Source organism: Ovis aries, chromosome 16 (assembly GCF_016772045.2).
Source record: "Ovis aries strain OAR_USU_Benz2616 breed Rambouillet chromosome 16, ARS-UI_Ramb_v3.0, whole genome shotgun sequence".
NCBI classification, from domain to species: domain Eukaryota; kingdom Metazoa; phylum Chordata; class Mammalia; order Artiodactyla; family Bovidae; genus Ovis; species Ovis aries.
In genome coordinates, this window is record NC_056069.1 from 54,091,965 (window position 1) to 54,119,217 (window position 27,253).

The 27,253-nt window shown below is 35.2% G+C and overlaps 1 protein-coding gene across 6 annotated transcripts in view; it reads left to right on the top strand.

Moving 5' to 3' along the window:
* CDH18 (cadherin 18) overlaps window positions 1–27,253 on the top strand; it is a 1,280,123-nt gene that overhangs the window by 1,236,887 nt on the left and 15,983 nt on the right. For all 6 annotated transcript variants that reach the window (XM_060400264.1, XM_060400265.1, XM_027980148.3 and 3 more), the window contains one exon: window positions 7,493–7,610. In XM_060400264.1, coding sequence (XP_060256247.1) covers window positions 7,493–7,610 — 118 coding nt within the window. The remainder of the gene's footprint in view (window positions 1–7,492; window positions 7,611–27,253) is intronic.

A 27,253-nucleotide genomic window follows, 5' to 3' on the forward strand; every position in this document is an offset into this window, starting at 1 on the left:
AAACTGTGAGAGTTTTACTTCTTTTCCTGTCTGGATTCCTTTTATTTCTTTTTCTGCTCTGATTGCTGTGGCCAAAACTTCCAAAACTATGTTGAATAGTAGTGATGAGAGTTTCACCCTTGTCTTGCTCCTGACTTTAGGGGAAATGCTTTCAATTTTTCACCATTGAGGATAATGTTCTAATATATTTAAATTAAATTATGTGATTTCTTTGCATTCTTTAAGTACTATATTCACATTTAATATAATTGCTATCTTTAATATCACAGTATCACATGATTTTATTTTTCATTATAAGGAAAAGATTCATCTGAGCTTTTTCCAATTATTTTACCAAAATGAATTTAGAGTTTTCATTGAGAGAATAAAAACATCATGTTTAACATATTGTTTGTTACACCTGTATTTAAACAAATCATTACCCATTCAGTTCTATGAGCAACCCATTATAGAGGAAAGTGATCTTAATCTTTCTGTTATTTAATTTTACAGTCTTTGGTTCACTTAATCTTGGTGTTGTAGCTTTTCTGGAGAAACTGTATATTTTGAGGCAGAGTTGGAATAGGAAACTATTCAAATAATGATTTGTGAAATAGGTTTTCCTAAGCGTATTTGTATTGCAACAGTTCCTCTTTCTATGACAATTACTTTTAGAACTGCAGACACTTCTATTATGGATGTTGTGCATTTAAATATAGCAGCATGTGGCTATGACAGAGACTGGTCTTTTCTGAAAGCAGAGGTTCAAACCACATGTAATAGTAGAGTTCTGGTTGATTCAGGTATCAATATAAACTTCAACAATATATTTCTCTGAGTTAATATATTTTCCTACTCTGGAAAAAATCTTTTGCATATGTTTTATGAAAAAATATTAAAAGAAAATCATGCATGCATAAAATTTTAAATCATTTCTGGAAGTAGAGTGAATTCAAAATACTTAAGATATGCCAATAACTAGAAATTTTGAAAAATAGCAAAGAGAATTCTTTCTGTCATATTCATATTGAATTTTTCCTCTGTATTTTTTTCTTTTTATAAGTAAACTTAGAAAACATAACAATAAAAGAAAATATTTCATTACAAAACACCAACCTCTGCCCACAAAATATCCAATTATTAATAGTACAACTAGTTGTCAAAGTTAAACTTCAACTAAGTAACAAAAGTTGGTATTATTTTCACTGATCATTTAAGATCATATTATAGAACAAACTCAATTAATTTTAAAGAAGATGCAATGCATTCCATAGAATTTTTTCTTCATTTTAATTTAAATTTTAGATGGAGTTAACACATTTCCCAAATATAAAGCTATGTTATTCGTATAAATTTCTGACACTATTTTTCCTAATATAATATTCTATAAGTAATGGATTTAATATGTTTTAAACATGTTTGAACAAGGGGATTGAAAGTGGAAGTGTTTGTTGCTCAGTCCTGTCCACCTCTTTGTGATCCCATGGAGCATAGCCCACCAGGCTCCTCTGTCCATGGAATTCTCCAAGCAAGAATACTGGAGTGGTTAGCCATTTCCTTCTCTAGGGATTGAACCTAGGTATACTTGCATTGTAGGCAGAATTTTTCCCATCTGAACCACTAGAGAAGCCCAAACAAGGGGATACATTTATTTAATAAAAGAAATATAAAATTGGTTTTAATTAGTTTATACCAAAAATGTATCCTTATTCATGGGCATTATCAAAAAATTCTAGTAAGTATTTATAAATAAAACTCATCAATTTGAGTTTTTCTCCTTTTTTTCCCCTTTTATTTATTTATTTTTTTTTATGTCTGTATATGATTGATTCACTTTGTTTTTTGTTTTGTTTTTTTTTAGTTTTTTATTTTTTTTTAATTTTAAAATCTTTAGTTCTTACATGCGTTCCCAAACATGAACCCCCCTCCCACCTCCCTCCCCATAACAGTTTTTCTCCTTTTGTCAGAGTAAATCTCAGGTCTTTAAAAGTAATTAAACACTTTACACACTTAATACATAATGTGCAAATGATAAAAAACATTTGAGTTCAGTTAGAAGGTATGAGAGTCAGAAAATAAAGTTTTATGGATCGTACATTGCCAACCAGTTGCACAAACAGAGAGCACACAGGTAGAACAGAGTAGATAAATCAGTAAGTTTGAGAAAAGTGTAGAAAATATTAGTGATATAGCAACTATCTAGATATTTGCCAGAAGTTTAAATCTCCTAAAAATCCAAAACATGTTTAACTTTCAAGTATGTTTTCTAAAAAATGTCTAAGGAAAAATGAAAATCCCATTTCCTATTGACAGAGAAAAAGTTAATAGTAAAATAACCAATAGAGAAATTAAATATGCCTTCTCTCATCAAGAGAATATCTAGGAGTGCTAGATTTAAAACAGACCAACATACTAGGTTTTTGGAAGCATCTTTCAAAAGTATTCTGGAAAAATATTTAAGTACAGATGCATGTCCAACAATTCTACAGAAGTTCAAGATGTATGGTTCACTCTTAAACAAAATATGTGAACCAAATTATCATTTATTATGTAGATGAGACCTTGAACCCTTTCTGAGGAAAAAGATTTGCTGTATGTGAACTTCCTGGTAAATTGAGATTTGAAATTACCTGCATAAAAATGGGAAGATTTATATTTCAAAGTTAATAGAAAAAAATTGTAAATAGAATATGAATTATACCAATGTTTAACAAATTGAATAGGGTCGTGTTTGTAAAAATATTAAGAAAATTTAAAATAACTTATAAATTAACTTTGAAAGGAGAAAATTGTTTCAAAGAACTGATAGCAATAAGCATATAATAGCTCAGTTAATTTAAGTTAATTGTTCTTTACCAACCCCCTCCAAAATTGCTTTCTAAGATAAGAGATAAACTTGCAAGTATGTCAGCATATCATTGTCAGATATCATTGAGAAAAATATTGCCCATCTGAGAATCACAATGAATGAAAAATAGGGGTGGGAAAATATTTATTTCTCCCCTCAAAAAATTTACACAGCTGTCCACAGAAATTTATACAATTTCCATGGGAAACTGGTTCCAACATCCCCCTTTTGCCCCTGCGATACTGAAATCCATAAATGCTCAAATCCTTTATATCAGTGGTGTAGTATTTGCATATAAACTTCACACATTCTTCTATATATTTTAAAATCATCTCTGATAATTGCAATATTATACAATGTAAATATCATGTAAATAGTTGTAATTATAACATAAAGACCATCTAAATAGTCGCCACTGCATGGCAGTTTCAAGTTTCACTTTTTGGAAGTTTCTGAACTTTTAAAAAACATTTTTGTCCGTGGTAGTTGAATCTACAGACTCAGAACCATGGATATGAAGAGTTGACTGTATTTGTTTTACCTATCCCTGAAAATGTGATGTTTTATTTCCATCTGATACTAAGTAACTAATCTGTAGAAACTGCAATTGTGTTTTTAGAATCTGCACATTCTAAATTAAACTTGACTACGCTAAAGCCTTTAACTGTGTAGATAACAACAGACTGTGGAAAATCCTTGAAGAGATGGAAATACCAGACCGCCTGACCTGCCTCCTGAGAAATCTGTATGCCAGTCAAGAAGGAACAGTTGGAACTGGCCATGGAACAATGGACTGGTTCCAAATTGGGAAAGGAGTACATCAAGGCTGTATATTGTCACCCTGCTTATTTAACCTATACACAGAATATATCATGTGAAATGCCAGACTGGATGAAGCACAAACAAGAAGTAAGCTTGCCAGGAGAAATACCAGTAACTTCAGACATGCAGATAATACCACTCTAATGGCAGAAAGCAGAAAGGGAATAGTCTCTTGATGACGGTGAAAGAGGAGAGTGAAAAAGCTGACTTAAAACTCAACATTCAAAAAACTAACATCATAGTATTTGGTCCTATCACTTCATGGCAAATAGATTGGGAAACAATGGAAACAGTGACCAAGTTTATTTTCTTGGACTCCGGAAACAGTATGAACAGTGAATGTGATGGCAGCTACAAAATAAAAAAGATGTTTGCTCCTAGGAAGAAAAACTATGACAAACCTATACAGTGTGTCAAAACACAGAGACAAAATGAAAAACAAAGACATTACTTTGTGGACAAAGGTCCATATAGTCAAAGCTATGGCTTTTCCAGTAGTCATGTATGGATGTGAGAGCTCTACAATAAAGTAGGCTGAGCACTGAATAATTGATGTTTTCTAATTGTTGTGCTGGATAAGACTTTTGAGAGTCCCTTGGTAAGCAAGGGATGCTGTTCAAGTGCTGCACTCAATATGCCAGCAAATTTGGAAAACTCAGCAGTGGCCACAGAACTGAAAAAGGTCAGTTTTCATTCCAATCCCAAAGAAAGGCAATGCCAAAGAATGATCAAACTACCGCACAATTGCCCTCATCTCACACGCTAGTAAAGTAATGCTCAAAATTCTCCAAGCCAGGCTTCAGCAATACATGAACTGTGAACTTCCTGATGTTCAAGCTGGTTTTAGGAAAGTCAGAGGAACCAGAGATCAAATTGCCAACATACGTTAGATCATGGGAAAAGCAAGAGAGTTCCATAAAAACATTTATTTTTGCTTTATTGACTATGTCAAAGCCTTGGACTGTGTGGATCACAATAAACTGGAAAATTCTGAAAGAGATGGGAATACCAGACCACCTAACCTGCCTCTTGAGAGACCTATATGCAGGTCAGGAAGCAACAGTTGGAACTGGGCATGGAACAACAGACTGGTTCCAAATAGGAAAAGGACTACTTCAAGGCTGTATATTGTCATCCTGCTTATTTAACTTATTTGCAGAGTACATCATGAGAAATGCTGGGCTAGAAGAAGCACAAGCTGGAATCAAGATTGCCGGGAAAAATATCAATAACCTCAGATATGCAGATGACACCACCCTTATGGTAGAAAGTGAAGAGGAACTAAAAAGCCTCTTGATGAGAGTGAAAGAGGAGAGTGAAAAAGTTGGCTTAAAGCTCAACATTCAGAAAACGAAGATCATGGCATCTGGTCCCATCACTTGATGGGAAATAGATGGGGAAACAGTGGAAACAGTGTCAGACTTTATTTTGGGGGGCTCCAAAATCACTGCAGATGGTGATTGCAGCCATAAAATTAAAAAAACGCTTACTCCTTGGAAGAAAAGTTATGACCAACCTAGATAGCTTGTTGAAAAGCAGAGACATTACTTTGCCAATAAAGGTCCATCTAGTCAAGGCTATGGTTTTACCAGTGGTCATGTATGGATGTGAGAGTTGGCATGTGAAGAAGGTTGAGCACCGAAGAATTGATGCTTTTGAACTGTGGTGTTGGAGAAGACTCTTGAGAGTCCCTTGGTCTGCAAGGAGATCCAACCAGTCTATTCTGAAGGAGATCAGCCCTGGGATTTCTTTGGAAGGAATGATGCTAAAGCTGAAACTCCAGTACTTTGACCACCTCATGTGAAGAGTTTATTCATTGGAAAAGACTCTGATGCTGGGAGGGATTGGGGGCAGGAGGAAAAAGGGACCACAGAGGATGAGGGCTGCATGGCTTCACTGACTTGATGCATGTGAGTCTGAGTAAACTCCGGTGATGGACAGGGAGGCCTGGTGTGCTGCGATTCATGGGGTCGCAAAGAGTAGGACACCACTGAGCGACTGAACTGAACTGAACTCAACTGGTAAGCAAGGGGATCAAACTAGTCGATCCTTAAGGAAATCAACCTTGAACATTCCCTGGAAGTACTGATACTTAAACTGAAGGTCCAATATTTTGGCCACCTGATTGAAAGAGCCAACTCATTGAAAAAGACCCTGATGCTGGGAAAGATTGAGGGCAGGAGGGGAAGGGGGTAACAGAGGACGAGATGGTTTGATGGCATTCCTAACTCAATGAACATGAGTCTGAGCAACTCTGGGAGATGGTGAAGGACAGGAAAGCCTGGTGTGCTACAGACAGTGGAGTTGCAGAGTCAGACATGACAGGAGTGAACATCAATAATAAACTATAGAACTTTTCCTGCACTTGAGAAAAATCATCAAGTTTCCTTCTGATTATCCATCAATTTATTCTATGTATAGTCAGAAGGCAATAACAACAACAACAAAATTCTGTTCAGAGACTAGTTGTACTTTAAGTGAGAAAAAAAATCAGCAATTATGTAAATGTTCAGTTCATATATAAATGATACAGTAATATGGAGTGAAATAATGAAGAGAAGGATTGAATGTGTGTGTGTGTTTGAGGAGCTGGCGGGGGAGGAGGGGGGGCTTTTACCAGGATCTCTTGCTGAGAAAATACGGGCTGAGTAGTGATGGAAAAGAATATAAGGAGTGACCCTTGGGACCATATGGAGGAAGTTAATCACGTCTATATCTTGAGGCCCTTTCTTCACGTTCACTTCATGAAAGCACGTCCTCTTCTGGTCCTACTTGCCCTGACCACTCATTCTCACTACTTCGATATTTCTTCACTTCTCCCTTGCAAACTAATGGGCTCAGTACTTGGAGAGGAATTTATCTTTTAAATCTGATGCGTATTGGTAGTTTGTTTCACTTGTAAAATATTGAAATGGAGTGAATGAAAATGGGTAAGATATTCTTAGTAATCATGTCAGTTTTTGAAATGCATGTACTATATTTCATATGCAGAAAGTACTATTTTTCTGGCTCTACTTCCCCTCTGTATGTTTTCAGTTTCTCTACAGAAACACTGCAAAGAGGATACCTAAGCTTTAGGATACCATTTTTTTTTTCAAAAGGAAAATATTATCTTATTTGTTTCAAATATTGTTTTTAAAGATTGTGATGAGTATAAATATTGGAATGTGTGTATTGCTCTTAAGCTACCTGGAATATTTTATTTATGTATTCTAATTTTCTCTGTTCCTTAAAGTGCATAAAGTCCAAATTTTGGCATTGCTTTCTCTCAACTACCAGAGTGAAAAATATATCATAAAGCTCTGAGTGATTTAGTTTTACTTCTGTCACTATTTTACAGATTTGAGGCACATCACATTCCTTTTGGGACTCAGAGTCTTCCTCTCTCAAATTCAGGGCCTAGATCATGAACTCAGAGGTCTCCTGAAACAAAAATTATGGCTCTAGTGCCTTTGTGTTTTCTGGCTGAGCCCAACATGTACTGAAAGGCTGTTCTGCATCAACACTGGGATATTTGTATTTGTACAAACAATACTTCATGTCTCCCCAAACAGGTGTTCGCACAAAGCCTTACAACTAATTGGCCCCAAGGTACTGTGGGTAATAAAGGAAAACACACACACACATTAAATATTTGTGCCATTCTAGGAAAAAAAAAATTGTGAATGATTGTAAGGTATGCCATACTACATTTCTTAACGTCTAATGCAAGGGAGAGCAAATTAGTTAATTCTGTCATTAGAATAAGAATTTGAAAACACCCAAGTTGGATATTGAAATGTTATAATTGAAATCAAAGGAAGAGCTAAATTAAATTTATTCTTAATTTTGTTTTTTCTTTAGGTTATTCATACCATCAGTGCCACTGATAAAGACGATTTTGCCAATGGACCAAGGTTTAGCTTCTTTCTTGATGAACATCTGTCTATAAACCCAAACTTCACTCTGAAAGATAATGAAGGTGAACATGCATTCATATATTTTTTTATCTTTGTGGTATCTGCTTTGACTTGATATGGAGTAGGACTGAGCAGCTTTGCTCAATTCTGATATACCCATGAACAGCTTGCAAATCAACATTCAAAGTCAGTTTGACGTTAATGCGTTATGATCTGTGAATAGCTTGTATTTAAAATTGAGCCATATGTACAAATAACTTCCATTGAGTTTATTCAGAAGCATCCCTTTAAACAAGAAATGTACATGTAATATGCTCTTGGGAAAATTTTAAGAGAAATCTTAGCTGACAAACATGTTTATGAGAACTGCTATAACTGCTAAGAGGTAGAAAAAATTTAAATTAGGAAAAATGAAAAATATGTCCTAGGGACAGTTAGGAAAGGAAATGCGATGTTTGAAATCATCTTGCATTAGCCAGGCTATCAGGATGTGATATACAAATTATATCTCCTCTTGCTATTATGAATATTTTTCTAAAATATGGGTAGATACATATGCATAATTACAGAGCATTGTGGAATTTTTTGAATTATTTTTGTTTAACGTTCTCTATTGTGTGGAGGAAAAATAACACCATAATAACTAGGGAAGATTTACCAAGATTTAGATTCCCTTGTTGGATAAAATCTATTCTTCTGTATGGAAGGGAAGCAGCAAGTTATTCAATATGTACAGTGTTCTGATTGGCATCAACTTTCTTGTCATAACTGTTTTTGATCACATTTATCTGACTATGCTATTATTTAGGATTTAACAATAGCCTCTGAATCCCGTGAAAGAAACAATGACGCATACATTTTGGAGTAAACAGTTGAGTTCTTCTCTGTTCTCTTCATGGAGCATTTTCAAATTCAAGAGAAATCTCTGACAACCCAGTGAACAGTTTACTCATTATCCCAAGCTTCTTTAAATTATTATAATAGGGATACTAAATTGTGCGTGTGGCTGTTGCAAAATTCATCTAAAAATACCAAACTTGTTTGTTGTTCTCATTTAAAATATCCCTGTGGTCAGCTCTACTTATGGCAATACATATTTATCCATGTTTGTGTATGACAAATCATGTTAATTGACTATTGTATATTTGTTTACATATGTACATCTCACCCCAAAATCCCAAATGTATTTATTATAATTAACTATGCTAAATATGTAAAAATAAATTCATATTGTCCATATAGAAATAATTGCATATTTAGAGAACATTCAGCTTTCTGCCACAGTAGATTGAAATCTACTATATTTAGAAATCCATATTTAGAAAACATATTTATATTTCAGTTGAATGTTTCTATTCCAATAACACTTTATTATACATTTGAAAAGTAATTTTAATGTGGTGATAGAGATAAAAATTGACTTAGATTTAATGATGTATTATAATCAAGCTATTTAATATAAATAATTCCCAAAGTATTTTAGAAAAACAAGAGAATATTACTTGTTTAAACCTACATTAGTGACTAAAAGTCCTTTATTCAAGATTATTACATCTGACATTTTTCAATTTAATTAATGGATGTATTCAAAAGGTCTCAGTTCCATTATTTGACAATGTTACCAGTTCTAGTAACTCAAACTGAAGAAATACCCCTCAAATATATATACTCTTTTGAAAGGTTTATAATGCTGATGTAAATGTTTTAAAATTTATTTTAACCATGTATATGAATGTTTTAAATCATCTATGCTATATCAAGTATGTGATACCTTCAGACAGTTGTGTAGGGGTGTTTTAATTTATTTTTAAATTAAAAGATTTTTAAATTTATTTTTAAATGGATTTAATTTATTTAAACATATTTGGGAATTGATGAAATTATAAATAGCACCAACAATTTATTTTGGATAGAAAAAGCAACAAGATTCTGAAGAAAAAATGAAGAGATGCTAATACATCAATAAATACATGTGCTTGAGCAAATAGTTTTGTTTATGCTAGATAAGACAAGCCACCCAACTTCTCTCAACCTATTCTTACATCCATTAAGTTGTGGTTTGAATTATTTACTTTGCAGCATTGGGGAATGAATGACACTGTGTGTAAGAGTATTACAGTCAAGATGGCTTTTTCTCCAAACAGAAAGAAGTTATGGATAATAATTTATAAAGGTGAAATTTAATATGGGATTTATTGTGGGCTTCCCTTGTGGCTTAGCTGGTAAAGAATCCGCTAGCAATGTGGGAGACCTAGGTTTGATCCCTGCACTTGGGAGATCCCCTGGAGAAGGGAATGGCTATTCACTCCAGTATTCTGGCCTGGAGAATTTCATGAACTGTATAGTCCATTGGGTCACAAAGAGTCGGACAGGACAGTAGCTAAGTCATGTCCAACTCTTTGTGATGCTATGGACTGTAGCCTGCCAGGCTCCTCTGTCCTCCACTATGTCCTGGAATTTGCTTAGTTTCATGTGCATTGAGTAGGTGATGCTCTTTAACCATCTCATCCCCTCTCTCCCCCTTCTCCTCCTGCCCTCAAACTTTCCCAGCACTAGATCTTTTCCAGTGAGTCAGCTGTTTGCATCATATGTCCAAAGCATTGGCGCTTCAGATTCAGTGACAGTTCTTCCAGTGAATATTCAGGGTTGACTTCCTTTAGGATTTACTGATTTGATCTCCTTGCAGTCCGAGGGACTCTCAAGAGTCTTGGAATACTCATACCAAAATGAATATATCATGAGTATATAAACAGCTCTCAGGACAACAACCAGAACAAAAACAAAGAAAGTAAGAGTCTCGAAATCTAGGCCTACAGCTTGAGCATTGCATTCTGTGAGTTAGTAGACATTTACATGCCATCAAAACACAGAAAAATCTAGAAGAAAAAATTAATAGCATTATTTTCTGCGCCCACTGCTTACAAGAAAGGGGAACAACAGAAAGCAGACAGAGCCTCCAAGCCAGGCTGAGTGATCAGAAAATCATCGGTTTAGTGGCATCTCCAAACTGTTTATGGCAAAGATTTACTGCAGAAAAAAAGCTGTTTCAAAAGTTAGACACAAAGAAATGCATATTATATTCATAAGTCTGAAAATCAAAATATTAAGACAGTCAATAGATAATAAGATAATGAGAAAATGAATTAACTCTGAATAATGCAAAATATATAAATGAATAGATAAAAGGTAACTATTAATATGTTTTTAATGTTTAGCATTTAAAAAAACTTTTTTAAGTGGTATCTTTTGAAAAAGACTAAGAAGTTATATGAAATGAGACAATGAAATTAAATGTTTACATAAATATAATTTCAAAATATTTATCAAAATAAAGCTATAGTTTTCTCATAATTAAAAAATATATAAAGTTATATGAATATATATATATTTAGTGTTATATACATAACTGTATAAACCTATAATTAGATGTTAAACTTTTGTTTTATATATACTGTGTACATGTATATATCATGTATGCATGTATGCATGCTCAGTTGCTAAGATATGTCCAATTCTTGCAACCCCATGGACTATAGACCATCAAGCTCCTCTGTCCATGGGATTCTCCAGGCAAGAAAACAAGAGTGGGCTGCCATTTCCTTCTCTAATATATCATGTATACATAAGATATATATTAAAATATAGGTATTAAATATATAAAATGTATACAAAGCTATATTTATAAATTTATATTTAGATGTATATACACACACTAAGCATATATATATTATCCATATATTTAAAATTTAGTTATGTGTAAACATATATGTATATATACAAACACACATACAGACCAAAAGAAAGAACAATAGGAAAAAAATTAATAGCATTACTTTTAGACTGGACACAAAGAGAGATTTAACAAGCCAGATGGAAATCCATTAATTCAAGCAAAGTTCAGGTAGGTCAAAATTTTAAAATATTTTGAGAACACTTAGATATAGAGTATAATATATTCAGAAGAATTAGGAATAAATTATATCAGCAAGCAATATATAGATAGATTAAATTGTTTGGCAATTTTTTTAAGTTAAAAATATATATACCCTCATGATGACCATGAATAACAAAAAGAAGTAGAAATTCAATTCTATACTTAAATATTTCAGTTTAAAAGTGTTAAACCTCAAAAATAAAGATAAAAAATATTAATCAAAATAAAAGGGAGGATCAGTTCAGTTCAGTTCAGTCGTTCAGTCTTGTCCGACTCTTTGCGACCCCATGAATCGCAGCACACCAGGCCTCCCTGTCCATCACCAACTCCCGGAGTTCACTCAGGCTCACGTCCAACGAGTCAGTGATGCCATCCAGCCATCTCATCATCTGTCATCCCCTTCTCCTCCTGCCCCCAATCCCTCCCAGCATCAGATACATTAAAAGTAATAATAAATAATTTGCTCAGCTCCAAAGTAGATTCCTGTTAGAAAAGCTATATGACAGAAATGATAGCAATTATATAATCAAATTGCTAAAGGAAAAAAATTTCCATTGTCAACTTTTTCTATATTTAGTTAACAGTGGCAAACTATCAGGAATTAAGGGAAGACAGTAAATAAAGTCATTTTCCAGTGTATAAGAAAATAAAATTTTAATTTTTAGCTACTTATGTTTTGACAAATATTATATTAATCTTTGTCTTCATGATCTCTGCAAGAAATAATAGAAAAAGGCTTATAATTGATATTGATTTCTAACACGAATAAATTTGAAGAGTTAACACAATTAATAGAATAAGAATATATAATTTCTAAAGCAAAGCAATTTTTTAAAAAGCTAATAAATCTTATTTTATCAATAGAGCAGAGGCCAGAAAGTAGAATAAAAGATTCAAATAGAAACAATGACAATATTTTGTGTAGAAAGTAATTCAAACATATGATAGTCACACTCAGATTAAATATCATTCTTAAAGATATTTTATTATATTTTTTAAATATAGCGTTATATGCTGCTTACAAGAGCTATATCAAATTCAAAATGTGATAGGAAGTTTTATATAAAAAGGTAGAAAGAGGACATATCCCTGTAGGTATTGAAATATCATAAGATGGTAAAGATTTATGTCTCTATAAAAGGAAGAAATGTCTGCCAACTGAAGCAGTAAGTATTTGGACTACTTTCTTTTTGAATGGATGTATTTGCCTTGATATGACTCTTGCTACCTTGAGCAGAATGTGATTCAAGGAATAATCTCTTGTTTCCTCTAAAGTGAAAGTGTTAGCCCCCCAGTCCTGTCAGACTCTTTGGGACCCTAAGGACTATAGCCCACCAGACTCCTCTGTCCATGGAGTTCTCTACAGAAGAATACTGGAGTGGCTTCCATTACCTTCTTCAATTATAAAAATATGAAGCCAATATGAGTCCTGACTGCTGGCTTTTCTTCCTTTTTTTTTTTTTTTTTTTCTCTTTTTGTAATGCAACTAGCTGACTAAAATTTGATTGATTGATAGGATCAACTTCAAAGAGGCACCCATTCCAAAGATGGAAGTCTTGACTAAACAACATTGCCAGCCACTGGTAGATGAAAAGCCAGCTCCCCCATTTCCCTTTGTTCTAGAGATTTTTGGATATTTCAGTAACTGATACCTTGGGCTTCTTCGCTTGTTTGTTTGTTTTATTTTTTCCTTTCCCTCAACTTTAAATTCCTGCTCTTATGTTTTAAATTCATCCATAAAGAGAGAGCTTGAGAAACTCTCAGCCTCTGCCCTTGACCACAATGAAAGCTGAACTGCAAGATAAGACAGATAACTTAATAATATTACTGCCTGGAATCATAGCTAATTTTCTCATATCAAGTAAAAAGATCTTCCTCAATCTATACCCTGATGAGATTCTCCCATTTACAGCCCAGATCTGCTTGATAAACACTTAAATTCAAGATAATGTTTCATGTTGTTCCATATCTTTGCCATCTTTGTTAGATCTTTCCTGCCCTATGTTTTATTCCTCATTGATTTGAAATCTGCAAATTTATTTGAACATTAGTGAAAAGATGTCTTCTTAAATGTCCCATCCTATGTATGTGAAAATTTTGTTATTTGGAGCATCTTTTATTATTATTATTATTCACTGTGACATATGCTAAGAATATATTGGTAGAAAACATTAACATGAAGCTAATATGCTACTCAAGGGTGCAGATCTCTTATCAGAGCAAATGAGGTCCGCTCACTTGGCTTTGGTTGATAGCCATGTATTTTTTCATTTGTTTATTTTCTTTTACAGAGATGTAGATCTCTAGTGAAATTCTCTATCATTTCTTTTGTTTTCTTTCTATTTTCATGAACCTATAATCTTAATGATTTTAGAACCATTGTTAGCTAACTCTACTTTCTCAATGAAGTGATAGGTTTTGTTTTTCATCAGGGATGCTGGGGAAACAGGACTGAGGTATTATGGTCTGGTTTGTTAGTCCTTAGTCATTTTTAGTTGGGTTTCACACATAATGTCTAGACCTATAAGAATCTCAAATGGTAATAAATTTCTTCAGAGAGAGTTTGTCATTTTATTGGATGAACAGTTAGAGAGGGACATTATTACTGGTGAACCACAGAGACATCATGGGTTTAGTTCCTATCCACCACAAAAGCAATTATAATAAAGTGAGTCCCATGATTTTCTTCCGATGCATATAAAAGTGTGTGGACATTTTAATCTATTAAGTATGAAATAATGTTATATCTAAAAATATGCATAATTTAATTAAAATATTTTATTGCTAAAAAAACAGTAATCACCATCTGCGTAATTAGTGAGTCATACTATTTCTGCAATAGTAACATCAAAGACCCCTGATCACAGATCACCATAAAAAATATACTAATAATGAAAAAGTTTGAAATATTGTGAGAATTACTGAAATGTGATACAGAGACTGGAAGTGAGCAAAGGCTGTTGGAAAAATAGTGCCAATAGACTTATGTGACACAAGGTTGTCAAAAAAATTCAATTTTTTAAACAAACACAGTGTCTGCAAAACACAGTAAAGCACAGCAAGATTAAAGGGGGCATGCCTGTACATAAGAGGCTTATGGAAGTTTCCTGGTGGGAGAGACTGAGGGAGAAACTGGGTCTTGTTCTGATTGGCAGGGCCATGCTCAGTAAATTGTTAATCTAATTTTCTGTTGATGGGTGGAGCTGTGTTCCCTCCCTGCTATTTACCTGGAGCCAAACTTCCCTGGTGGCTCAGATGGTAAAGCATCTGCCTACAATGTGGGTGACCTGGGTTCGATCCCTGGGTCGGAAGATCCCCTGGAGAAGGAAATGGCAACCCACTCCAGTACTCTTGCCTGGAGAATCCCATGGATGGAGGAGCCTGGTGGGCTAAAGTCCATGGGGTCACAAAGAGTCAGACACGACTGAGAGACTTCACTTTCACTTTCAAACTATGGTGGAGGTGATGAAGATAATGATGACCTCCCTCAAAAGATCCCATGCATGCGCTGCTACACTCAGTGCCCCCAACCCTGCAGCAGGCCACCACTGACCCACGCCTCCCCCAGAGATTCCTGGACACCCACAGGCAAGTCTGGGGCAGTCTCCTGCAGGGGTCACTGCTCCTTTCTTCTGGGTCTTGGTGCACTAGGTTCTGTTGTGACCTCCGAGAGTCTATTTTGCAGGCCTGTGTAAATACTGGCAGCTCTATGGTGGGGTAATGGCAACCTCCTTCAAGAGGGCTTATGCCATACCCAAGTCTGCTGCACCCAGGGCCTCTGTCCCTGCAGCAGACACATACCTGCACCAACCCATATCTCCATAGGAGACGCTCAAACACAGTTCTGTCTCAGTCTCTGTGGGGGTCCCTCGGTTTGTTTGAGCCCTCTGAGCATCTATGGTGGAAATGGGGTTTGATCTAAACATGAATTCGCCCCTCCTACTATCTTGCTGGGGCTTTTCCTTTACCCTTAGATGTGGGGTATCTCCTCACAGCCATTCCAGTGCCTACCTTCTTACTGGAGTTTCTCTGACCTTGGACATGGGGTATATCCACAGGGCCTATCCAGAGCCTCACAGCCACCACTTGCTGCTCCATAAACCTCTTATCATTCTCCATTAGAGGGCAGACAGACTGAAAAACACAACCACAGAGAACTAACCAATTTAATCACATGGACCACAGCCTTGTCTACTATGAGCCACGCTGTGTAGGGCTACCTAAGATGGACGGATCATAGTGGAGAGTTCTGACAAAATGTGGTCCACTGGAGAAGGGAATGGCAAACCACTTCAGTACTCTTGCCTTAAGAACCCCATGACCCATACGAAAAGGAAAAAAGATAGGACACTGAAAGATGAATTCCCCAGTTCATTAGGTGCCCAATTTGCTACTGGAGATCAGTGGAGAAATAACTCCAAAAAGAATAAACAGACGGAGCCAAAGCAAAAACAACACCCAGTTAGTGATGTCACTGGTGATAGAAGCAAGGTCCGATGCTGTAAGAATAATCTTGCTTAGGAACCTGGATTGTTAGGTCCATGAATCAAGGCAAATTGGAAGTGGTCAAACAGGAGATGGCAAGAATGAACATCGACATTTTAGGAATCAGCAAACTAAGATGGACTGGAATGGGTAAACTTAACTCAGATGACCATTATATCTACTGCTGTGGGCAAGAGTCCCTTAGAAGAAATGGAGTGGCCATCATGGTCAACAAGAGAGTCTGAAGTGCAGTAATGGGATGCAGTCTCAAAAATGACAAAATGATCTCTATTTGTTTCCAAGGCAAAACATTCAATATCACGGCAATCCAAGTTTATGCCCTGACCAGTAAGGCTGAAGAAGCTGAAGTTGAATGGTTCTATGAAGACCTACAAGACCTTCTAGAATTAAAACCCAAGAAATATGTCCTTTTCACTCTAGGGGACTGGAATGCAAACGTAGGAAATCAAGAAACACCTAGAGTAATAGGCAAACTTGGCCTTCGAGTACAGAATAAAGCAGGACAAATGCTAATAGAATTTTGCAAGAGAATGCACTGGTCATAGTAAACACCCTTTTCCAACAACACAAGAGAAGACTCTACACATGGACATCACCAAATGGTCAACACTGAAATTAGATTGATTATATTCTTTGCAGCCAAAGAGGGAGAAACTCTATACAGTCAGCAAAAACAAGACTGGGAGCTGACTGTGGCTCAGATCATGAACTCTTTATTGCCAAATTCAGACTTAAATTGAAGAAAGTGAAGAAAACCACTAGACCTTTCAGGTGTAACTTAAAACAAATCCCTTATGATTATACAGTGGAAGTGAGAAATAGATTTAAGGGACTAGATCTGATAGACAGTGCCTGATGAACGATGGACAGAGATTTGTGACACTCTATAGGAGACAGGGAGCAAGACCATCCCCAAGAAAAAGGGATGCAAAAAAGCAAAATGGTTATCTGAGGAGGCCTCACAAGTAGCTGTGAAAATAAGAGAAGCCCAAAGCAAAGGAGAAAAGGAAAGATATACCCATTTGAATGCAGATTTCCAAAGAATAACAAGGAGAGATAAGAAAGCATTTCTCAGTGATCAATGCAAAGAAATAGAGGAAAACAATAGAATGGGAAAGACTAGAGATCTCTTCAAGAAAATTAGAGATATCAAAGGAATATTTCATGCCAAGATGTGCTCAGTAAAGAACAGAAATGGTATTGACCTAACAGAAGCAGAAGATACTAAGAAGAGGTGGCAAGAACGCACAGAACTGTACAAAGAAGATCTTCATGACCCAGATAATCATGATGGTGGGATCACTCACCTAAAGCCAGACATCCTGGAATCTATCGTCAAGTGGGCCTTAAGAAGTATCACTATGAACAAAGGTAGTGGAGGTGATGGAATTCCAGTTGAGCTATTTCAAATCCTAACAGACAATGCTGTGAAAGTGCTGCACTCAATATGCCAGCAAATATGGAAAACTCAGCAGTGGCCACAGGACTAGAAAAGGTCAGTTTTCATTCCAATCTCAAAGAAAGGCAATGCCAAAGTGCCAAAGAATGCTCAAACTATCACACAATTGCACTCTGATCTCACATGCTAGTAAAGTAATGTTCAAAATTCTGGAAGCCAGGCTTCAACAATACGTGAACTGTGAACTTCCAGATGTACAAGCTGGATTTATAAAAGGCAAAGGAACCAGAGATCAAATTGCCGACATCCACTGGATCATCAAAAAAGGAAGGGAGTTCCAGGAAAAACATCTATTTCTGCTTTATTGACTATGCCAAAGTCTTTGACTGTGTGGGTCACAATAGACTGTGGAAACTTCTGAAAGAGATAGGAATACCAGACCACATGACCTGCCTCTTGAGAAATCTGTATGCAGGTCAGGAAGCAACAGTTAGAACTGGACATGGAACAACAGACTGGTTCCAAATAGGAAAAGGAATACGTCAAGGCTGTATATTGTCACCATGCTTATTTAACTTATATGCAGAGTAAATCATGAGAAATGCTGGACTAGATCAAAGCTGGAATCAAGATTGCCGGGAGAAATATCAATAACCTCAGATATGCAGATGACACCACCCTTATGGCAGAAAGCGAAGAAGAACTAAAGAGCCTCTTGATGAAAGTGAAAGGGAAGAGTGAAAAAGTTGGCTTTTAAGCTCATTTTAAGCTCAACATTCAGAAAACTAAGATCATGGCATCTAGACCCATCACTTCATGGCAAATAGATGGATAAGCAGTGGAAATAGTGTCAGACTATTTTTCTGGGCTCCAAAATCACTGCAGATGTTGACTGCAGCCATGAAATTAAAAGATACTTACTCCTTGGAAGAAAAGTTATGACCAACCTAGACAGCATAGTAAAAAACATAGACATCACTTTGCCAGCAAAGGTCCATCTAGTCAAGGCTATGGTTTTTCCAGTAGTCATGTATGGATGTCAGAGTTAGACTATAAAGAAAGCTGAGCACCAATGAATTGATGGTTTTGAACTGTGGTATTGGAGAAGACTCTTGAGAGTCCCTTGGACTGCAAGGAGATCCAACCATTCCATCCTAAAGGAGATCAGTCCTTAATATTCATTGGAAGGACTGATGTTGAATCTGAAACTCCAATGCTTTGGCCACCTTATGTGAAGAGCTGACTCATTGGAAAAGACCCTGATGCTGGGAAAGTTTGAAGGCAGGAGGTGAAGGGGACAACAGAGGATGAGATGGTTGGATGGCATCAGTCTATGGGGTCACAAAGAGTCGATCATGACTGAGTGAACGAACTGATGCATTGTACATTAATCCAATCAGGGTTGAACTAAGTCAAGGATAATATGCAGTTTTCTTTACATCATTCTCTCTCTGATTTATTCTCATCCCTAATTCATGACCCTCCAGGGCTTTCAACAAAGATTCTTTGTTTACTGGAACCTTCACCCTGGTCCCCTTCTTTAATCATCATCTGTTCAACAGGAAGAGATGGTGGGAGGATAAAAATAATAAGCCTCTTCTTTCTACTTTTCCACTTAAGAGTTTTAAATCTCTACTAAACTTTCCATTTAACTTTCAACTTAAAATTTCAATTTAACAAATGTCTTTAGGGAGAATCAGGCACGTTAAGACTCCTCAGTTTTCAGTATGACTGTGTGCCTAGGAGACTTCTAAAAGTTCTCTTTTCTCTGTCCCTAGTTTGGTATCCCAGCCTCTTGTTAGCTCCTGGTATAATCAAATACATTGTAATCCACAGTTCAACTCCACCCATTTTTGCCCTCTCAAGCATCTCATCGCTCTACTTACCTTGCCTCAGCAACTCTCTAATGTCATTAAACAGACATTTCCTTAAAAATTTCAGGTTTTTCTTAGTTATTGGTTAGTCAAAAACTACTATTTTATCCAGACTGTGTTTTATATCACAAGAACCATTTGGCTAGTTTCATTAAAGAGTTGGGATATAAAGTGGTCTTAGAAGAAATGACACAGTTCATTAATAATCTAATTATCATTAAGATGCTGGCAGCCTGGTTGTTCATTAATATTGGACAGATATTTGTTCTTAAAAATATACCTAAAACTGGTTCAGAATCCCGTCCTACATGTACTGAGAAAAACCAAGAATCTCTGCAAAAATTCTGAGGATTATGAGAGTAGATCATATAACATTGTTACTCTTTGTGCCATTCACCAATTTAACCAGTTTTCTCCTATTTCTCTGGTTCTTGTTTTCCCTTCTACTCCCCTATGCCTGTTATGTACTCAAAGCACAAACTTTTACCAAAGGTAGGGTAAACAGAGTGAAGGGAAAGAGCAGCCCAGCTTAGCGGATATCTGAAATGGATAACAGATGAAGTAAATTATAGCTTAAAAATTACGTCAAACGCATATTAAACAAAACAAAACAAAACAATTCTGTACCGGGATCACATGTACTGCTAAATAAACTAAACCTCTGAATGGATCCTGAAAATCACCTCCGAGGCAGTGGTCCAAAAAATATTGTAGGTACTGACCCAATTGTACCCAATAAATCTTACCCTATTGGAGAAATCCCTGGGGATCAGCTTGAAGGATCTCCCTATGTGGATGATTACAGAACACTGCAGGGTCGTGCAGGTGGAAGGACAGAGGCAAACACACATTGAAATGTGATAGAGTAGGGCCAGGTTCTCTTGGGCAGTTGTTATTCCTTTTTACGAATTTAGTTTCCAGCAGTATCAGTGGAGTCAGTGTCCTTGGGTACCTTCTCTCTACTCCTTTGAGCCTTGTGGCATTTTGCTATGTCTCCTATCATCAACTGACCTCCAGTCACTTTCCCTTTTTTGTCAAAGTCTTGGGAGCACTTTCTCCATCCATACTCAGAATCATAACTCTGGAAAAATTCAATGCCCCCAAAAGCAAGTTGGCCAGCACTTTAGCCGTCCAACATTCAACACCCAACAGTGATGCCAAAGCAGATTCATGTCTTTGTTTGATACCCTGCACCTCCTTCATTGTAGTACTTCCAACATGTGAACTCTCCCCATTTAGATGATAAGTTCTGTGAAGGCAGGGATTTTTGTCTGACTTATTTGCTGCTGTTAATGTATTCCTAACTGCAATGCAGGAAACCTGGGTTTGATCCCTGGGTCAGCAAGATCCCTTTGAGAAGGGAATGGCTGCCCACTGCAGTGTTCTTGCATGGAGACATTCTGTGGACAGAAGGAGCCAAGCAGGTTACAGTCCATGGGGTCACAAAGAGTTGGACACAGCTGAGCGACATTAACTCACTCACTCAACTCCTACCAGAGAGCCAGACACAGAGGATATTTTAGAATTTTTTAAAAACTGTTAAATTAAAAAAAGAAAAAGAAGGTGAAGGAAGCAACATAGAAGAATGTTTCAGAGCTCTACTCAGGAAACAGGTTGCCTCAATTTGAAAACTGCTTCTTCTGCTAAATAATTATGTGTGAGGCCATAGCCATGTTCTTGTGCTGTATGCCTCAGTTTCCTCTTTCATCAAATGAGATAGACACTTATTCCTTATTTCATTTTTATGAAGAGGGATCAAAATATAAAGAATTTGAGATCATGTACAAAGTGCTGCATGTTTTAAAGGGCGCATTAAACATAACTAAGAATTAAATAAATAAATACATGGAAAATGACAATGAAATATCTGAAGGAACATGCGTGAAGGAATATATGGGTTTAAGATAAAAAAAATTATGTATATAATCCCAAAGAAATTCCCTAACTTAAGAGATAAGAAATAATTTTACAAATTTCCAGAAAATGAATTTAAATTGTAAACAGATTAAATTATGCTGAAGTACTCATTTACAAAATTACAAGGTAATAGTTCATGGGTTTTCTTTTAGTAACATTTCAAAAAGAGAACTACAATCAAATACATCTCTTCCTATTTAAGATAATGTTCATGTGATAGTTAAGGAAGGGTATTTTAAAATACTAAATGCCTCAGAAAATGTAAAAACTATTTGTCAATCATAATAAAATCCTATTGATAAAATATTTGCAACTGCAACAGCAAAATGAACATAAGATAAAAATAAATTTCTGAAAAAGTAAAAACAGTATAAAACAAACAATATATGATTAAATATCAAATAGAAATGATTTAAGTGCCATAACATTCACATGGAAAAGTAATAATTTAATATGCTAGAAAATAGAATACTTTTAAGATATGTTTTTCAACACACTTTGAATATTTTCAGTAAGAATGTACTCATATATTGCACAGTGTTAAAAATATAGAAAAACACCTTAAATACACACATACACATACACACATACACTCAGCCTTATCCCCACCCCTGACACTTCACACTGGTCTGTCCAGCATGTTCTTCTCCAACCTCACACTGTATTACTATTCACCACCATTCTTACTCTCTGTTTTAGAATGTTTTCTTCTAAAAGAAATTCTGTAGTCAGCTCTTAAGTTAGCTTTTTCCCCCTTGCCATTCAGTCTTCAAGGCACTGTCTGATGTATTTGAGGCAATGATATAAGCTGTTCAGAATGCAAGGAAATAAAACACACAGCTCCTGCTTTCAAAGGACTCTCCACCTACCTAGGAAAATAAAGATGATATGAATGTAACTCACAGCTGAAGGCAGTGAAATGTGAGTTTCTTTAGAGGGATGACTGGAAGTCGTATCATTAAAAGAAGTAGAACATGATTTGCAGAATGGAGTCCTGTTCCCCTAGCTGGAGCAGATGAGAAAACACTTTTCACTGATATGGGGAATGAAGACAGCATAGAGATGACAGAATGTGACATTAGTCTTAAGAATTTAGCCAGAGATATGACAAAGCAAAAACAAGTGCATTTTAATTCGCTATTAAAAACACGAGGCATGAAACACTTTGCTGTATTTTGTGTCTCCCCCCAAAAATAGACAAGATATTCTCCCATTAATTATTTACTTGCTCTTGTACCAAATTGTGATAGATAAAAACATTTTTATTAAACAAACAAGAGTCTTTAACATTTATCTGGAAAGTTATGACCGATTAGCTATTAAAAAAAAAAAAAAAACTTCTGTGATTTGGAAAATAGCCAAGTGATGATTTTTATTTTTCTGACAATATATACAGCAAAAGGTATAATGTAAATACATTTTTTGATAATGACCTTATTTTTATCATTAGCTGATATACTGGTAATAGCACAAATTTATTTAAAATGCAAAACAGGAGTTCAGATGATAATTTTAAGTTAGAATTTAAAAGTTTTATTACCTTAAGACAACAATGAAAGCAAGATATGTTTTCTGATTAAAATGTAGTTTTTCCTACAACCATCTTCTCTTTAAATTGTGATAGGTAAACTTTTCTTTTTGACATCAAAAAAAAAAATCCACTGTATAATTTCAACTTCTTAACTAAGTATCTATAGCAAATGAACCAAAGCTGTAATGTCTTAAAATCTAGGAGTATAGGCTTACCCCAAAGGTCTGAATGTACAATGCTTTTGTTCATTTATCTTGTAGTAGCAAAGTGTAGCCTAATCCACCAATATAAAATCATCCTTAGTCTACAAGTCTTTTCTGCTTCATGATCTTTATATTGCCTCTGGGAGGACTAGGCTTTATTTGATGCAAGGAGATTTGCCAGACTAATTCCTAGGCTTAATTCCAATTATCAAGTACATTTGTAAATCTTAAAGATTTTGGTAGAGAAAGAGATCATTTTTAACTATGTGTATATTTGTATCTCTATATTCAGTTTCCTAAATCCCACTTCATGTGCCTTTTAGATTGAAAATTCTCATCTTACTTTTTATTGATAATTAACTATCAAGAACATCTGTTACTCATATTTATCTCTAGGTTATCTCCTTTAGATATATGTTTCCCACTTCTGTAGATGCTTCCATTTTTTAAAAATGAATGACTTCAAATAGCACATTCTTTCTAACATAATGAATAAACTGCAATGAAAATGACCACTTTAAAGCATATTAAATGAAAGATTCTGTAGACTGTCATTTTCAACTTGTTCCAGTATTTTGAAGACTTTTCCCCCTTGGTTTTATTACTTTTTATTGTTTCCTTATAATATTACTTCTAAAAGTGAAGGTTATATTATTTATAAATTTTATCATTTTTAGCAAAATACTTAATATTATTTTCAGAAAATACTGTTTTTCCTTGTGGCTGTTTGGGTTTGATGAAGAATATCTAAGTTTACATTGCATTGATTTTAAGATGTGATGTTTTCAAATTTGACTAGGAGCTGTGACGAAAATATCTTTTGGGGCATTTTCTTTCAGATTTCACAGTCCACTGATAGTGAAATGCAGTTATTTACTTTGCTATATATCGGAAACCATAAGAGATTTTATGTTTATTTTGTACTTCTTTGGCGTTGTCAGATCCCAAGCAGTCAATATTCCCATCATTTATTTTGTCCTTCAAATGAGAACTCACAGCTGGTGTAGTAATATGCTTAATTTCTCTACAGATTATAACCATTTAAAATTCTGTTTTTATCCACAGGGCTTCAAGAGACCATTTAGCGTTTCCTCCCATTCCTAAATAAAATAGCACAAGCACAGTCTGTCCTGAGTTATAGCTGCAAATGATGCCTCAAACATCCTCTCGTGGATGTGGGAGCAGCTGTATCCCAAGTCACTACCATCAGTGATGAGGCTGACACACAAGACATATTGTTTTTGTTCAGCTACGAATTTCCTTTCTCCTTCTAGTCAAGTCTCAGTCTTAATTCAGTCATACTTGACAGAATCACACTATCCTTCATAGAAAGGTAGAGACTCAAATCTTGGCTAATGAGAAGGCAAACAGTCTGTAAGCCATCATGATTCTAAAATGGGAAAGGGTAACTTAAAGAATAGAGAAGGCAATGGCACCCCACTCCAGTACTCTTGCCTGGAAAATCCCATGGATGGAGGAGCCTGGTGGGCTGCAGCCCATGGGGTCGCTGGGAGTCAGACATGACTGAATGACTTCATTTTCACTTTTCACTTTCATGCATTGGTGAAGGAAATGGCAACCCACTCCAGTGTTTTTGCCTGGAGAATCCCAGGGACGGGGGAGCCTGGTGGGCTGCCGTCTACGGGGTCGCACAGAGTTGGACACGACTGAAGCGACTTAGCAGCAACTTAAAGAAGATTTAATGAATCTTCTGCTGTAGATAGAAAAATATGCTTTTATTCTCTCCTTAGGGATTTTAACTCCTGTTGATTTTTTTAAACTTTCATTTATAAATATATATATGTTTGTTAGCCCACACCTTATCACCTTCTTATACACCTACTCACAGTGTCAGCAAAAAAAAAAAGGAAAAACAAAAAACTGCTGACACGTATTCTAAGCAATAAAAATATGACTGATTTTGCTATTCTGCACCACTTTGCTTCTGTTTTCCTGTTGTGAAAATGTAGGTTACACTCTTGCCTTAATTCCTTCCTTGCTCAGAATCACAAAAATGCTGCAGGAGTCATCAACTCTACTCTCTGCCTTAAGGCAGAAGAAACTTGAAACATAGAATCTTAAATAATTTTTAAACAGGATTATGTGTTCACTTTTTCAAACTCTCTAAAAATTCATCTTAACAGTTTCCTTCAGTGTTTATAAATATCAAGCCCAAATATAGTTTACTGTAGAATGCTTGATTCATTCATTTCCTACCATAATTTAAAGGTATGTGATAAATATTGACTACAGGGTTTCTGCTGCAATTCATATTCCTTTTGGGGGGAGTGAATAAACTGCTGCTCTTATCTGTAGTTCTACAGTTTCTGTGGTTATATTATTGTGACATGCTTATGAATTATTTTAGATTCGGGTTTCTATTTTTAAAAGCTCCTGTTTTTCTTCTTTACCACCCTATTCACCTATGTTAACACTCTTCTGCAAATTTATATGTGCTTTTCATGAGCAAATTTGCTGATATTCTACAAGATTCATATTTTTGTCTCATATGTATTCATGTTCTTTTTAAAGTGAATAGTATACAGAGTCTTGTATACATAGATAGACATTATTAGTAGCAGGGAAGGGTTGAGCAGTTTTCAAATGTGGTTTTAATATGTTGATAATAGATAGGAGCTTCTTTTCAGAAATAGATATTTTCCCGCTGTGCATGGGGGATTGAGGCTCAAGAGAAAATGGCAAAATAAGCTTAGAATAGCTACTGTATGGCATCTGATGAACTATTAATTTTAATAAACTGATTATTCATCTCCATTGAGAACATACTCAGTGTTACCCTCTATACTTGTTAGGGTCATTTATGATGGTTATAACTATTTAACAGCAAATTTGTGAATTTGAAAGCAAATCTTTAGACAGTGGATGGTTGTATTTATCAGGGATTTAAAAGTTATCAAGAAGGATTGCGGCAGATGGTGAAAAGGGTGACATTCCAGGGTGCAAATAGGAACATAATGACATATTGGATCAGAGTTCTGTGGTTTGGCAGAAACACAGTGAGGCCAGGAGGATGTTAACAAATTTAAATGAATGGGCAGAATCCAGAGTCTCAAAAACTGAGATTAGGGCAATTCTAGGATTAAAAGAATAGGAAGTCAGGAAACAGGAGAAGAATAAGAATGAACCTTAAGCAGAGACCATGAGGAGATCAAGATAGATTAGTTTACTTTGGTTTTAATTTCTTAATATATAACATAATAAGGAAAGTATAACAGAAGACAATTTCCTGCCAAGTGTAGTTCAAATCATTATTTACCAAGTACCTGTTATGTGAAAGGGTATTTTTCAGGAAAGCAAAAGAGCATTGTTTCCTGCATGGACTCTGATAATAGTTAAATTATGAATGTATCTTATTGCTGCTGGAAGACCAGATAAAAATGAAAATAAAATGAAACCATGCATATTTATCTCTCTGGTGGAAAATAAGGTTCTATCTCCTAGTGTTTTCTTCAGATTAAAAAAAAAAAAACAAAGGAAATAAACTTTAGTCCAATTAAAGAGATTCTTTAATTAAAGATCTCAAACTTTGCTGCTATTGTAATAGATTCAGAAATATCATTTTAATAGTCTGCTTGGCTATGCTTGAGATGAAGTTTATCTTTATACCTGCATGATCAAATAAGGAATCAGTTGAAATGTCAGGGAGTGCATGGGCACCTAGTAATTCAAGAGTTTTGAAGAACGCATGGTTTTCATATTTTCCAAGATGAAAGGTAATTTTGGACTTTAATGTAAGACATTTTTCCCCTTGGGAGTATTTTAAAAGCATGCCTCATTTTAACTTAAACTGTACTGGAGTTTATGAAAGTAGCACAAAGATCGGAAACATTCAAGATCTTTCAAGATTTTGACTAAAGAAATACTAGAGCACATATTACTGATTCAATAAAATTATATCTGAATTTTAGAAGCACTTTGCTATTTGTGTTATATTATTATAATTTGTAGCCTTCTGTCCCTGTAGAAATATAAAGGTTGGAGTTATTCCTATCCAACCTTACATTTTACTATAAATATCTTATGTGAAAGATCCTTCCAAAATTATCAGTTATGAAATCCCCGGACTTCTTATACCTGCAAAAATAAGTTATTATTATTATTTTAAAAGGACTTCAAGTTTCATTTCTCTTACAGTCATCACAATGATATTTATAAATATCTACTTGAGTCAACTATCATATATTTGCATGGCAGTCTCCCTGGTTCTTCCTATATGTGTGCACATCCTTTTCTGAACAAGAAATGGGATATATGACAAAATAAATAATGTACTGTCATTTACTTTAAAATATTAAAACACATTTAGGATTTTTTTGACAT